Genomic DNA, 16024 nt, shown 5'->3' on the forward strand with positions numbered 1-16024 from the left:
AGTTTCTTCTAAACACTATAACTCTTCCGCCTTAATTTTGAGCAAATCAATCTCTCTCTCTAAAATGGTAGTGCTGAATACAGAATCTTCCTTATCTCTGCATTCTTTCCTAGACCAATTCTGTTCTGTGCACTTACCTAAGTTTTATATATATATATATATAAATAAAAGTTAGATGAAGAATAGTATAAAATGCTTTCATTACAGCCCAGTGATAGACGCTGGCATACTTCTGCAAAATTAGTCTATACTTGTTTAGTACTGCTTCCATTGTGGCATTCTCTAAGCCAAGTCTTGTCCTGGTCCAAATTATATATATTACAAGCAAGCAGTATAGGCACTACAAGCCATTCTGCTTTGTCCCACCTTTTCATGCATATCTCACTAAATGTCAGGTCTTCCTATACTGGATTACTATTATAACAGCCCTTGACAAGCCTCATAAGCTGAACCACTGTATTTATAAGTGGGATGGGTTAATAGATATAAAAGACTGGGAGCTCCCCCATGTACACATTCAGCTTCATATGCAAAACAAAGTGCTAATCTCTTTAAAATCTTTATGTTGTGTATGAATTGCTCATTTGAGAGTGATTCCTTCTGTTTTGCTACACCAGCTAAGATTCACTGGGGGCACCTTGTTTATTGGTTCCTGAAACAAAGCCTTTGAGATGATCAAAAAGATAGTTTTGGAATTCTCTAGCCCTCAGATGCTAAGCAGATTTAGAATCATATTTGCCACTTGGCATTAGTGAAAATACACACTTCTGTAAATACATACCTCACAGAAATACTGAGATACTAATAGCTTATCTTTGAGAAAAATGTTATAAAGTATTTGTTAAAGAATGTCAACATTGTTGGTAACTTCAATTAAGCATTTAGTATATTTTCTAAATTAACTCATGCTGATCTTTAATAATAATCAAAAAATCATTTGATTCTTACAAAAAAGGACACGTTTATAAATAACAAATGCATTTTTCAGCAACAACTCAATTGATGGCCCTGATTGTGAAAGACAATCCATACAAGCAGACCCTTCTGTTGGGCAGAGTCCCAGTGAAGCCAATGGATTCCTGTATGGGTGAAAGGTCAACAAGCAGACATAATTGCAGAATCAGGACCCAGGACATTATCCTCTTCAGGCACTCGCCATTTGGATAAAGCAGGTGTAAGGATTTTATTATAAAACACAACTCGAGTCTTTATGGATGCAACTCCCCACCAATTTCTATATAGGTGCTCACAAAAAATGTGGATAATTACTTTAAACTACATATAAAAATATGTAACATTAGTAAGCCTATTAATAACCAAGACCGTATTTCTTCTTTAGTTCTTCGACAGAATTATCCTTCAATCCTGACTGGTTCAAGTGACTGAACAATGCATGTACAGCTGTAACAAAGAAAAAAGAATTAACATGACCTTCTAGTTTTCAGACTTCCTATTTTGTAACTCATGGGCTAAAGGTTAACAGTCAATCACTCTTAAAATGGTAGTTTTGAGGGATGAGGTTTGAATTCTGGATCTGAAATAGTGCTTCTAAAATTAAATATTCTCTTAAACTGAAAGAGAAACATCTAACAGTAGTAGCTAAGAACTTTGTTTGAAACCGTGCATCATGCAGTGAACAACAGACAACAAGTAGTCGGCCAAAACCTAATTCTTGATGACAGAAAATAAACAACGCAGAGGTTCTCAGCTCTGTGCCATTAAATGAAGAAGGTAATAAGTTTGCATCAGATGACAAAACTGGCATAAAATAAAGATGTATACAAATTATGAGAGAGAGAAAATATACTAAAAAAGTAACAAGCCAAATAACAGTTAACAGAACTAAAAAAAGCTGAAAACAAGTGCCTCTAAGGAGGAAATGTTATTCAAACATACTTGTATTTTTGTTAAGATGTAAAAATATAATAGGTATAATAACACTCAAGTCTGCCATAGGGAAGAGCTCTGCTTCACTGTAGCAACCATCCACTAGCATAGGACATGTTACAAATCCTATGCTAATGGTAGAAAATTACAGCTGTCAAGAAGTGGCTCTAAATGGTGATGGTGCTACTAACTATAATGATAAGCCCAGGTCCCCAATGCAGCCTTCTAAACCAGGGGCAGGCAATTATTTCAGGCAGAGGGCTGCTTACTGAGTTTTGGCAGGTTGTCAAGGGCCGCATGGGTAGCCCTACCCCTTGACAGGTGCCCTGTCCCCTGGTCATCATCTTGTGACCAGAAGTCCCACCCCCTAACCCCTGACCTTTGCCACCAGAAGTCCCTCCCCTCGCCCCCGGAAGTACTCCTTTCAGCAAGGCGTTTTGCTATCTCAGAACCACAAAAATACCAAATTATATTCTAAAAACTGATCGTCTACACCATTAATTTGATTTCAAAAAATATTTTTGTTCTGATTTACATGTTTGTGTAGTGTACACAGAGGTGACTACACAATAGCTTAAAATGAAGTCTTGTTCTTGTATATTGTGGGGGGTGGGTATAGGTTTGTGGGGGCTGTGGGTATGGGGGGAGGGTGGCTGGGTTTTGTGTATGACAGTGCAAGGGGAGGCACAGGTGCATGTGTATGGAGGGTTGTGCATATGGACTCACCCTATGAACACACACACACTCTGCCCCTGTGCCTGCGTGCACACACACGCACTCTGCCCCTGTGCCTGCAGACACATGTGCACACACACATACACACCCCTACCAGTACAGTCCCATGCTCCATGGTCCGGGGATGCAGCTGGGAGCCACAGCCACCTGATGCTGGAGCAGGGCGGGGGTAGGAAAGCAGGGAACTGACTGGATGTGGGTGGGGCAGGGCTGCTCAAGCCTGCAAGCCTGCTGAGGGCTCCCTCTGGGTCCTACTGCCCCTGGCTCCAGCCAGCTTTGACAGGGAGTTAGGGCAAATACATTTTAATTTGCCAAATTTTGTAGGGGCTCCGCAGACTGGATAGAATGGCCTGGCAGGCCAAATCCAGTCTGCAGGCCATATTTTGCCCACCCCTGCTCTAAACTATTCCAAATCAAGCTTTTACTGCTTTGATATTACAGTAGTAAGTAATATTTAAAGCTATACTTTGCACTCAAATTAGTAGCTAAGTATCTCCAAGATTGTGAAGGTTTCTTCCCCAATCTGATTACTAAGTACAACTGCTTTGTGTTTCAGTTGCAGTTGTCACAACACTTGGAGTATATTTAACAGTAAAAATGTTTTGAACAATGAAGAAGTTAGCTGTAATAACCAGAATAAAGCCTCATGGTTATTTTGGATATTAAGGAGATGTTAAATACTGAGGCCAGCTCCTATTCCATCTTTAGGATGCATGAAGTTTCAGTAAGGGGCACTTATGCAATTTTGGGGTCTTAATCTGCTCTGTGCAAAGATGGAAGGTTCACTGACCTTTTAGCACAACCACCTAGTGGTCAGGGAACTAGCGAGTGGGATACTGGGGATACTTGGGATACTAGTTGGATACTTTTGGGGATTTTAACCCCTATCTTCCACTTCCTAGGAGAGTGCTCAAGTACCAGACCATGGGCTAGGCAGAACCAAATACATCTTTCATCCTTATCTTGAAGCTGACCCATTGAGGAGTTGAGAGGGAAAAAGATGAGGGGGCAAAGGGAAAAAACAAGAAGGAACCTGACACTAGCCCAGTGATGTGCGCACTGCCTAGGGAAGAAGAAAAAGTTTGGTTTTGGCCTCTGTCCCCAGCTTCCAAAGGTGCTTATACAATTTATCCAATGACTATTTAATGTAAAAAACCCCCCAAAACCAAACAGCAATGGGAAGAGGAGCAGACATCTACATGTTAACCTTTTTTGTTTACATAAATTCAAAAGCAATTCATGGTATAAACAAACTTGTCTTAAGTGCAGCATATTGTAAAAATGGTTGCTTAAAAAGTGATTATGACCTAAATAAAGGTAGTGTACAATTAATTTAGGATTGGGAATAGCTGAATGGAATTTCACTAGACAGGAGGTTGCCTAATAAAACTGATCTTCTGTATTAGTGTCTCTGTTTTTGTTATTAGATTCTACAATGAAGGGTTCAACTTTGACAAAAACAATCTTTTATTATTCTGTACTTACTTTTTTTCTCAGAGGCTGACATAAACATCACTGCCATATCAAATCTTTTTAATTCAGACAGCTGCTGGAGAATGTCAAGTGTGATGGATGGCTCTTCTTTCCTAAAATAACAGATGGATTATTAAATACATAAAAGTTACTCTTGATTAGAAAGATTCAAACGTGACAAGGACTGTCAAATTACAAGACCAGATAACTCTAAAAAACTACTTTGTATATAAGCATTGGTGGTAGAGGATAAAAGCGAAGGTATACAAAGGACAGATGGATAGAAGTTGAGGACCTGATCTTGTTACAGTTTAAAAAAACTGATTATACACAAGTTATACACTCTGTCCTATACACTCTGTCACAGGTTTCTGAATTTCACTACCCAAAACACTGGTGGCGGTTTTCTCTGTGAATCTTTCTGGAGTAAGCATCTTTGAGAGTTCAATCTTCACTCAAAATTGAAAAGAAAAATCAAGCTGCTTTTCTTTTCAACCAAAGAAAGGAAGCAACGTGTAACTTCACTTAAAATACTAGCTACAGTTTTGCTAAGACACTCATGTTAGGATAAGAAGTGTTAATTATGGTGCCTTCTTGGGAAGAATGAATATGATTTGCTGCTACTGACATCTACATAACATGAGCTACATAATTTGTAAATCCAGGCTATTTTAGCAGTAGGAAAAAGGTGCATGTTAACCATCTACCAGCATGAGTGCAGCTATCTGAACAGTGAGCTGACTGTGGCTAGGTGCAGAAGTTACATATAAACCAGTTTAAATGATCAGAAACTGATTTAAGACAAACCTGGTTGGATGTAGTATCAGATTTAGATGACTGAGATGAAACTGGTTAATGGAACTTCTGTCCCAGATCCCCTGGGGAGTGGGGCACACTAGGGTTTGCAGCCAATCAAAGATAAGTCCTGCTCAGCTGCATTTAGATGCTTTTGGCAGTGGTCAGCAGGCTGGGGGGCATGTTCTGTAGCCCCCTGGCTACTGGTATAGGCCACTGCACAAGTCTGGCTGCCTTTCTGGCTTCAAAAGTGAATGTGAGTTCATTTGCTTACCAGTTCAATCTACGCAGTTTAGAGAAACCTGCAAAGATTAAATGGATTCAGCCTGGAGCTTTCTGACTGTCTGTACTTAGCCTACATGGTTGCAGTCATTACCAATTGTAAGGAAAATCCCAATGATTTTGATTTTGTTTTATAAGATTTTTCACCATAAAAGGTGCTTACATATACTTCCTCCTTCAACAGCAATACTGCCTACAGATTATATTTTCCTTTAAACCATCTTTTATTTCTCATCCTTTAAAAACTGGTTTTAATTTTCTGCCTCATCAGTTCTATACAATAGCTGTTTTACAGGCAGTTCCACTGAATGAAGGACACGATTCCTTTTGTGGAACAATTTCCCACGTCATTTATTGTTGGCTTAGGCCATAATTTTGCTATTGAACTCTTCCCCCTGCCCTGCCTTCTGAAATCTCGTTTCATTTTCACCTGCTTTTCTACATAGGAGAACAAAATGCCTAGTTTTAAAAGTTTGTGACCTGAGGCCACAGTAATTTAGGGGAGTGTCAGATTATTTAACATGCAAAAAATGTTAAATTTCCAAAAGATAAGTACTTAGCTGTTAAGATGTCCATTCCTAAATTTCCATAATTGCTACAATCAAGTGTTCTGTGCAGATCACAGTATGATTGAAAAGGAAATAAACTGAATTCCAAAACATTGTACACACCACAAGGGGCCCATAAAGTAATTTAGCTCATACTCATGAAACGTGATGGGTACAAATGTGCAGTTTTCTGGCCAATAAACATTGGACAAAAATGTAATTTCATATGGCACAGCCCATTACTGATAGAACAACTTAAAATTAGTCACAAAAGCTTATTTCATTGTCTGTTTTCATTCTTAGTCTTCATTTCCTAGTCTTTCTGAAACATGCTTTTAGTTTCTTGAAGAATAATTATTTAAAGCATTTAGATAACCATACCCTGGTAAACTGGTATTACATGCTATAGATATTAACCACACTATAAATAGTAAGCAATATAAATTGCTAGGAGAATGAGGGAGGAATTGAACTTACTCAATGTAAAAATCATGCAGAATTTTCAAAATCTGGTTAAATACATCTGGATCTAATGATTTCTGGAACAGTTTAGGATAAAGCGAAGGCTCTATTTGCTTTGGAAGAAAAACATACGGTTATTTACAGGAATTGCAAGAATTAGAATATAAAGCTCTTCCAGCAAGATCCATTTCTCTCAAATATTTTTTAGTGCCTACCATATCATAGATGCTGCTGCAAGCAAACAAAACAAGAATGTCTTAACTAGTATACATCTGTCTAATCTTGTTTTAGTTTAACTTTTTTCAAGATACATAATTGTTAAACATCTCTTTTAAATGCAAAACACCTAAACATTTTTTTGTGTAAAAAAAAATAAAAATACTAAAACACATTTAAACGTGTGTGTAGCTAACCTAAGGATTAGAACGCTGGTATTCCTTAGCACTGTTCAAGGACAGATTTTCAGTTACCATTGACAACTAAAATCAGTAGCAGGGGATAAGTGGGCTGGGGGTCAGAAAGGGGTGAGTTACTGTGATGTTTAATACCTGGGTTTCGGATCTAAGCCAACACAGCAGCTCCGGCAGCCGCATTGACAAGCTGCTGCCAAAGATGTCATCCTGCCTGCAAGAAGCCCCATGGTCTGGATCTGGCCTACAAAGCCAAATAACTTGGATACCCACTGTGTGACTGCACACCTCTTTTTACAAATCCTAGATCCACTCTTTCTACCGTCATTCTGAGACTACAAATATATATATGAGTAACTTACTTGCACTGCAGTAATTCACAGTGAATGTATTTACAGAACTAAGGCTTAATTAGAAGAGAAGGATAAAAAATAAGATTCTTCCACACTACACCAAAAATGTCAAATGAAACAGTCAAATTTAGAATGCAAATTAGTTTCACATGGAGTCCAAAGCACTCTGAACTGTGATAACAGCATTTAAAATAAAACTTCTACAGAAATAAGTCACTCAAGACCTTGATTGGTCATCCTACCAACATAAATATGGACTATTTCTTCAAGAACCATTGCAGTCAAAGAATTCTTCTCTTACCTTTAGGTACAAGTACATCTTATCTGGACAGCCTTTCAATTTTCTGAAATCAGATTCGAGCTGAAATGAATTTGCTGGGATTGCAGGAACAGGAGATGTGGATATTGGAGGTAATGTTTCATTTTCCTTTTCTATGTGTTTTTTGAGATTGAAAAACTGAGGTGCAGGTGATGTAAATTCTTTCACCTCATTAACAGGTCTGCAAAGAGATAATAAATAAAACGTATTTCCAAAACTGTATAGTAAAAGCAAAACTGAAAATACTTAATGTGTTTATTCTAAATAAACAAACAAATAAAATAGTTCTGCAAGTAATTTGTTAAAACATGATACCCCTGGTCTACAAATGTGTGTTAAGCATGCTACATCTGTGCTGTTTCCAGAAATAACTTAAAATGTTTACAATAGAATCTTCTACCATTGAAAATACACTGGCACCTCCCACAGCTGCACAAAAAAATAACTTGCTTGGCAATTTCATAATACAAAACAATAAACCTTTCAAATGTAAAACATTTTCAACACTGATTACAATGTAGCCATTTGTTATCCTATAATTTATCTGTCATTTCAATCAGCTTATTTTCAGAGGTTAAAACATGGCCACAACAACACACTTGGGTCTTAAACACTGCCTACCAAATCCATTTGACTCTTCTAGAGAGGAAAAAGTTCACAAAAAATCTTCCTGGCAGTTAAATCATGTAAGAAAGGAGAAGCAGTATTGTCATCTTACTAACATATGTTCATGAGGCAAAGCCAATCAAAAGCTGTCTTGAACAGCCAATCTGAAAGTCTCACCACATGGATGGAATAAAGCTGGTATGGATAGCTGGTTCTCTGCCACCCAGTCTTGCCTACAGCCAGCTCTGGAGATATTCCAGCAAAGAGTCTAGTCAACATGCAACCCTTTCCAGAGTTCTTAGCTGTAAACTGAAATTCGAGTAGACCTGAAACTACCAGCTGCTTCCATAACTGGAGAAACAGTGGTTTTAAAAAAAAGACATCTTTGTTAGGTCCCTTTCTTTCTCCAACTGTGCTAAGGAGAAACCCAGCACTTCAGAACCCTACCTAGAACCCATCACTCAGTTAAAATGGAGAAATTGAAACATATTTTATATACAACTTCTCAGATACACCTGAGAAAAAAAAATTAAAGAACAGTTTGTCAACCTGAATCTCAAAGGCTCACACTTCCCCTTGAATTACTAGGGCTACAACCAGGTGTTGTTTTTGTGGCGGAACCAGCTGTACTGGTATCTGTCCTGGCACAGTTGATCAGACTGACTAGTACAGACAGACATCATCCAGGGCTGTTGTCTTGCAGGACTGGGCCTCTGCCACTCCCAGAGCTTTGGGGGTCTGGTACTCTAGGACAACAGCCCTGGGTTCCTGACTCCAATGCATGGGACCCAAGCCACCCTCAGGTTGCCATCAGCCTCTGTTCTGCAGGATTGAGTCCCTGAAACCTGGAAAGTGCCTGCCTGGGGCAGCTGGAGAACAGGCATCCCTGGCCTGCCTGGAAATTGTACCGTAAGCAAACAGATGTTTCCCCTGATAAAGCTGCATAAACTCTTACAAGAAATTGTTCATGCCGCCATTATTGGACATTTGGGGTTCACGTCTGTTTGCTCAGGTTTTATGCTACCATGCAAATTTTTCCGGCATGGCAAGGGCAATGTTTGTTTGCAGCCTAGGTCTCACAGAGTGCCTGCCTGTGCAAAGACACCCCAAGCTAGAAATGAATGTGCTAGCTGTTGTACCAACTCTACATGACCCAAAAAGCACCATGCAGATATAGACAAGCTAGCTCTGCATATACTAGTTCCAGACCGGAAGAAGCATAACCACGTTAGTACAATCTCCACCCAGAATAATTGGTTCTGCTAGAAGTCAAGCTTATAGGGCAGGCTGCAGCACTGTGCTAACAGGGCTATGCTGCTTCTGGTTTTAGAGCTAGTTCAGGTACCTCCAGCCCATACTGCTGTTTATAATGTTCTGGTAAGCAAATTCCAATGGTTGTACACAGATTACTCACTAATCAGGAAGGAGTTAAACTGTCAAATTTCAATTATGACTACATCTGAGTAGAAGCTCTAATAAGTTACTCAGTCATGGGCAAAAAAAGCAAGAATACATTCAAAAAGGAAGGTTACCCATGCATAATTATCAAATCTGAGACTACTAACAAGTTGTTATACTCACTGGATGGCTGGTGTATCACTAATTTCTTCTATTTTCAGCTGTTTTGCTTTTGGAGTATCAGTTGTGGTTAAGAGATCATCTTGGTTTGAACTCTTTGTTGCTTCTACACATGTAGAGTTAATCCGATTACTGACTACAGAAGTAGTATTAGGTAAATCACTATCACTATCATCAACTTCTTCAATGACTATCCTTGTCAAAGGTTTCTAAACAGAACAAATACCCAAAATCAGTAACACACTCTACTTCATTCCAAGCAAAGCTTCAAAAGCTGTAAATAACGATAAAAATCCCAGAACTATGACTTAGTATGGACTGGGGCTAAATGATACCTTACAAATAAGTTCTGAGAATTTGTTTTTTATACTATAATATGCATCTATAACATCATAAAATGAAAGTCAATATTCTCTTCCTGCTATGATTTCCCTACCTTAGATCACTGGTTCTTAAATGTTTCTAATTCCACGGTCGGACTCCTTCACCAGCACAGCCGCACAACCTTCCTCACTTGTGGTTCAACTAGCATGTTTTCCAGTGATACCAGAACTCTACATGACCCAAAAAACTGTTGTACACACTGACTTCAGAATGAAAGCAGCATAGCCATGTGCATACAGCACTGCACCTGGGCATGTTAGCTCTACCTGAGAAGAGCTACCACATTTACTCAAATATAAGAAGATCCTGAATATAAGACAACCCCCAAATAATTAGATTCTACACACAGAAATTTTATAACATTTGTTATAATTTTCTAGGTATAGAATCTAATTATTGGAGGCTTGCCTTGAATTTGTCCTCCTCCCACTGCTATAGCAAGGAAAAAAATTAATCTGAAGGGTCAGGTATCCCCCTTGCCCTCTGCCACTCCCCACCCCACAACTTCTTCCTTCTGCAGCCTTTTCCCCCAGTTTGCATCCCTTCCTGTCAAACCCTGCTTTCCCTGAGCATGTGGAAGTGAGGTGCAAATATGAAAACACTGACCTTGAAATAAACTTATCTGTAGTAATTTGCATAATATTACTACAGATACACATAGACTTAGTTCATCCAGAATTGATGCATTTTGCCTTTCTTGAAACTGCTGCAAGTTTTAAGACAGGTATTCCATAAATACACTTTTAAGCAATTCTTTTGTATTTACTTATATACAGTACAAACTTTTCTTTTTTATTTAAAGAATAAACAAACTTGTATCTGAGGCCATATTAGTCAAAACTAATTTCAAATCCAAGAGTCCAGAACCATAAGTGGCCCTACTACTGACAAACAACCTCCAGCCGCACCTGGGGCTTCAGATATTTCCAAAACCTTTGGCGGGAATCCTACTTGCAACTATACATGATATTAGCCCAAAGCCAAAAGGCTTAAGATCTACTATATATTTCACTGGGCTGGGCACCAGCAGTCTATTCTTTCAACTATGTGTGCACTCCAGATACCCCCTACAAAGAATCTTTGTGGTAATTAGCCTCCATGCATGACTGGAACTCACTGTTCTTGTCACAAGGCCTGGGATCCTCCAAAAATGTGTATGAAGATGAGGCACAGGGCAACCTGGTCCAGCTTCACCTCTTGGAGGGCAAGGCCATGTTAACCATATGTGACAGAGTGATAGAGGGATTCTGGGTGAACTGTTTGGGGCCCTGCTTGGTGAGGTTTACCAAACATTTAATGCTGGTGAAGAAACAGGAATAATTGGAAAGGGGAAAGAAAGGTACAACTCAGCTGTGGGAACAAAGAAGTTAAAATGTATTCAATGTAGCGGCACACCGACTTGAAAAGGTCACTGCTGAGAGGGGTGAAGCACAATGGGCACTAGCATACATCTTATTCAGATGGACTGCACTAACCTACCCTTTTGGTAGGTAAGCCCTCTCCAGGATAATGGGTCTTCTGGCATTGTTTAGTACCCACCAAGGTGTTGGGGCTTAAAGCCCATTTTACAGAAACAGGAGTCTCTTCCCTAGCTTGCCCCTGTGGCCATATGGCTGAGGGCTAGCAAAACTTGAGGGCATCTGAACCCCAAGTCTCTGGGCTTGGGCCTGCATGTAGGATGCCTGCCATAAGACGCTGGAAAGATATGAAGCCCTTGGTGGGGGTGGAGGATGTTTGTCTGTTGTAGGGCCACGTATGGTTCTGGACTGACTCATGGATTTGGACTTGATTTGGCTTGTAACACAAAAAATGTATTTATTTTTTTAAATAAAAGGTATGTTTCCTGGGCTCTTGTTGACTAAAATCAAGTGTGGATTGAGGGGCTGTTCTTACCAGAATGGAAGACCTGCAGCAGCGGGGACAGCTATCTTAGTTTTGGACTCTGGGTTCCCGAGGTCACCTGGGAGATCCAGAACATGGAGAGCTATGCTGATGTTGCAAAGAGAGCAGTGTAGCGGGCAAACTGAGTTATGCTAAACACTGTCCAGGACTTCCCAGAACTAAGCAACAACACTGAACAGAGCACCTTCTGTGGCACTGGAAAATGTGAGTGTTGTGATTGGGCACTAGGTGAGCAAAAGACAGCACTTTCCCTATTAGGAATGTGGCTGACAGTGCCAGGGGATTGGTGCACCATAAAAGGAATGCCTGGTACAGAGCCAGAGGACTGGACAATTTGGGATGAGAGAATTTACAAAAGTGATGGACAAACAAAGAAACACGTGTATGTTCTGTGTTGGCATCCTGGGGAGACGGGAATAACCTTGGACTTCTTGTTTGAACAACAAGGAATCCAGAAACTAACATCCCGCACACCCAGCAGAATATCTGAGGACAGCATATTTCTGGAAATGCCTCCGGGAGGTGGAGGCTGAACCCAGGCTGGAGGACTTTGCTTTCTATGGTGAAGACTCCCTGGTCAAAAGGAGGAAGACAAAAGTTACACGTTTGCCCAATATGGGCCATGCGTTTTATAGTCATGTTCAGTGCTGGCTGCATTGAATCAGCTTCAGAGTTGGTTTCCATTACTGAGCACATGCTGCTGCTGGCAGCAGTTTAATGATGGACAACATATTTAATGAGGTTTTCTTGTATGCAAATGTAAAAGAAGGGGCTCTCTCCTTCCCCATGTTGATTGGGGGGAAAAGCCTTGTCTTGTATTCAAGTAAATATGGTAGTTAGCCTGCCTATAGAACTAAGGTAAGACAACAGCATGGTGCTTTGAAAGTTTGGGGAAGAGAGGTAGGATTAACTGCTCCACACCCCTATCACTTCTCCAGCTCTTTAGTGCAACCCACTTGTAGTAATTCTGCTGTTAAACAATTGAGAGCTACTCTGTATCATGGTGCATCCTTCCCTCAAAGTTGCTGACTTTCTTTATTCTGGTTTCATACTTTTACATTATACTTCTACTATTTTGTGAAATATTTTATCCTTTGATTTCTGATCTAACCTATATACTATCAGGCAATCAGCCAATCAAATTCTATATTCTGACTAATAGAGAAAGCAGCAAAAATACAAGACTTGACCACTCTTTGTTTTGCTTTCAAAGCTACAAATATGTTCTGGTCCCAACATTTAAGATCTAGTCTCACCACTGGATTAAATTAAAATGTCAGCTACCAGTCTCCAGAAGACCTACCTACCTGGTTCTAATCACCTGCAGATGGTTCCTACACTGCACTGCTGGCACAATTAAAAGAAAGCAGAATGGGACTATGAATTTTTTATTTGTTTAATCATAATAGAACTATGAAGGCCAAATTATTTTATATTTAGTATGGTGATTCTCAAACAGGGTGCCACAGTACTTTAGGTTGCCCTGAGATCCTTTCAAGGGTGCCATGGGGTGCCATGCAGTGTTAGCACTGTTAAGTGTGCAAACATAATTCACAAGATAAACACAGACATGTCAGTAGGACTCCACAGTATCAAGAACAGGACCACAACAAGTCAGAATGAGTTATTCACAGCAGAAGAATTGCTCTATTATTTTTCTATAGTGAAAAAAAGTGAGAGGTGCCTCAAGTCTAAAAAAGGCTAAGGACCACCGATTTAATAACTTCAAGCAATGTAGCTTTTGAGCTGAAAAAAGAAGTCAACACACCATTTTACTGTGAAAATGAACTGTAATTTACAATGATAAAAGGATACTTTCTAAAGCATTTGGATTAATCCAATACTTAAATTAAAAAGATATTATCAAATTTTAAACTACAATTAGTCTGAAATGTGTTTTAAATATAATTAATGGAATCAAAAATGTTATTTGCTAAATTAAAATAAGTGCATTTAATATCTGTATGGTCTGCATTTGCACAAACTGCTGTAAAAACTCTTGCCTTCAAAACTGGAGAAAAAAAGTTTATTCAAAAAATATACCTAATGCAAAAAGCATATTTTATTATGTTAAAAAAAGAGACAGGCATTTGTAAATTCAGGAATTCTCATAAAACTATGTTAGAATCATCTACAATATATGAACAGGTGAGATACGGCAATTTATTCCACATATACCATTTTGCAAGTAAGTATTATTTTCTACTTACAGTTGATCTAAGATGTAAAGGTTTATCAATGGGTTTCACCAGGTTTGGGATTTCTGTTGCTGATGTTCCAGGACATTCCAGTTGGGTGCATAGGCCTTTTTCAACCAGTTCCTTAAAGTTAAGTGTTCAGGTGATCAAAAATTCAAGTTGAGTCATTAAATATTACTAATGGATACAAAGTAAAAATCATACTGCAAATAATGGTTACAAAATAGAAAATTATTAACAGGAATACATACGTTCTTTATTTTACTTAGTTCACTTATTGCTTGCTTATTGCCAGGTTCAAGCTTCAAAACAGTTCCAAAATCTGAGTGAATAAAAATAATATACACAAAATGTCAAGTTACAAATTGTCAGGAATTATTTTTAACATGATTGTTTTTTCCATTTTCCATTCTACTTTTCAATTAGGTAGCAAATCAGAATTTCTCCCTGAAGTATGAATGAAATTTTACACTTAAAATCTTAAGAGGAAAAGTGTAGTTAGTGCATCCAAACTGTTGCAAGTGTTCTGTGGTGAGGGGCGAGAAATATAAAAAATATATATAAAACAAAAATCTAAAAAAACTGCTTAAAACTTTAAAAGAAACAACAAATGGGAGTTGAAATAATAGCTGTTTTGGTTTTTTTTCAGCCAAAGGAGAACTGCAAACAGTAAAAGTTACTTACACTAAACAAGACCAAAGTATTTCTCAGTAGAAGGCAGGCTTATTTAAGTGCAAGTTTCATGTATTTAACATTCATGAATTTCTTTAAATATAAACTTACTTCCAAAATTCCTAGTTTTAAAGTGTACATATTCTTGAATAATTGCGACTTGCTTTAATTAATTTTCACATAAATTACTCAAATGCAGTCTAACTTAAAATGCTCTAACTTAAAATCATTTGTGTGTGCATGGAGGCAGAGAATTAAGAGATTACATGCATTTTATTGCAGAAATGTTCTACTCCAAATTGGCTTTAATATTTATTGAAAATTTAAAGAAGCAAATATGGAAGGAGGGGGGAGCAAATCTACATGTAGTACCTAACCCATCACATTTACTTTCATATAAGGTCTCACCTTGCATAGCTTCTGTTAGCTTTCCTAGTGCTACTCGAGCAGTCCCTCTTCTGGCAAAAGCTTTGGAATAGGATGCATCTAACAGTAAAGCTTGAGTACAGTCATCTTCTGCCTCTTCATATCTCAGCAGAAAAGAAATTTTGAAAGATTATATTAATTATAGGAAGTTTTCAGTGTGTGTGTGTGTGTGTGTAAAGTTTATTTAGTTCTATAATGAACTGAACCAAAGTCTTTATACTGACTGCTAAAAATTAAATCCTTAAATGTGAATTTTGATACCTAAATAAAATGTCCTGATTAAAAATGTTAAGCAATATCAGCCATGTCAGTGGGAGATTCCAAATAGATAGCCCCTTGAAAATCATGCCCCTTGTATTTAGTAAACAGATACCAATTCAAGAGTTTAACTTTAGACCCTTAGTTCGAAATATTTTAGCTTTAATTTATGTTACGCCAAATTTTTCATCATATCTACACCTAAAGCATTAATTTGTCTCAATTGGAACATCTGCAAAAGTAGTTTATTTCTAGTTTTTGTTTTAAAGAAAAAATTAAAGTTGCCAAGTATTTTGAAAACACCACTCCCTCCCCCCTCCCAAAAGTAGTGCTGCTTGACAGACTTCTAAAGCTTTTTTGCAGTGTTCTAAAGATTTTTTTTTTATTTTGCCTTGTACTTAAACATTGTGACAGCCACATAGAATGCATGTCAAATAGAAAGAGCCTTTGAAAAATGGTCAACCAGTACGATCCCATTTTATTTAAAAATGAAATCCCAGAGACATGTCATGTCGATTAACAACTGGGGGGTTTTGGTTAATACTCAATGAAAAAGTACCACAAAGCATTTCGGAAATACAGACAAATTGATATACCTGTGTTAACCGGCATTTTAGTAACCAGCATTTCTATTAACTGGATGGGGGAAGGGAGGGAAGCTCACACACGGTGGCCACCGCTGCCACCCACCATCCTGTGCTGCTGCTGCTCCGTGTATGCACCCCCCCCCCCCCCC

At 38.5% G+C, this 16024-nt stretch overlaps 1 protein-coding gene across 1 annotated transcript in view; it reads right to left on the bottom strand.

The window, feature by feature from the left end:
- Positions 1-868: 868 nt before the first annotated feature.
- Positions 869-16024, bottom strand: part of RPAP3 (RNA polymerase II associated protein 3) — a 51941-nt gene continuing 36785 nt past the window's right edge. Inside the window, exons 10-17 of the mRNA XM_019514627.1 lie at positions 15013-15134; positions 14184-14254; positions 13945-14055; positions 9452-9657; positions 7247-7445; positions 6198-6295; positions 4108-4208; positions 869-1401 (exon numbers count right to left, since the gene is read on the bottom strand). Of these exons, the coding sequence (XP_019370172.1) occupies positions 1310-1401; positions 4108-4208; positions 6198-6295; positions 7247-7445; positions 9452-9657; positions 13945-14055; positions 14184-14254; positions 15013-15134 (1000 nt within the window). The 3' untranslated portion in view covers positions 869-1309. The remainder of the gene's footprint in view (positions 1402-4107; positions 4209-6197; positions 6296-7246; positions 7446-9451; positions 9658-13944; positions 14056-14183; positions 14255-15012; positions 15135-16024) is intronic.

The sequence above is a fragment of the Gavialis gangeticus genome, unplaced genomic scaffold, assembly GCF_001723915.1.
Source record: "Gavialis gangeticus isolate Ggan-Ray unplaced genomic scaffold, GavGan_comp1, whole genome shotgun sequence".
Classification (NCBI taxonomy): domain Eukaryota; kingdom Metazoa; phylum Chordata; order Crocodylia; family Gavialidae; genus Gavialis; species Gavialis gangeticus.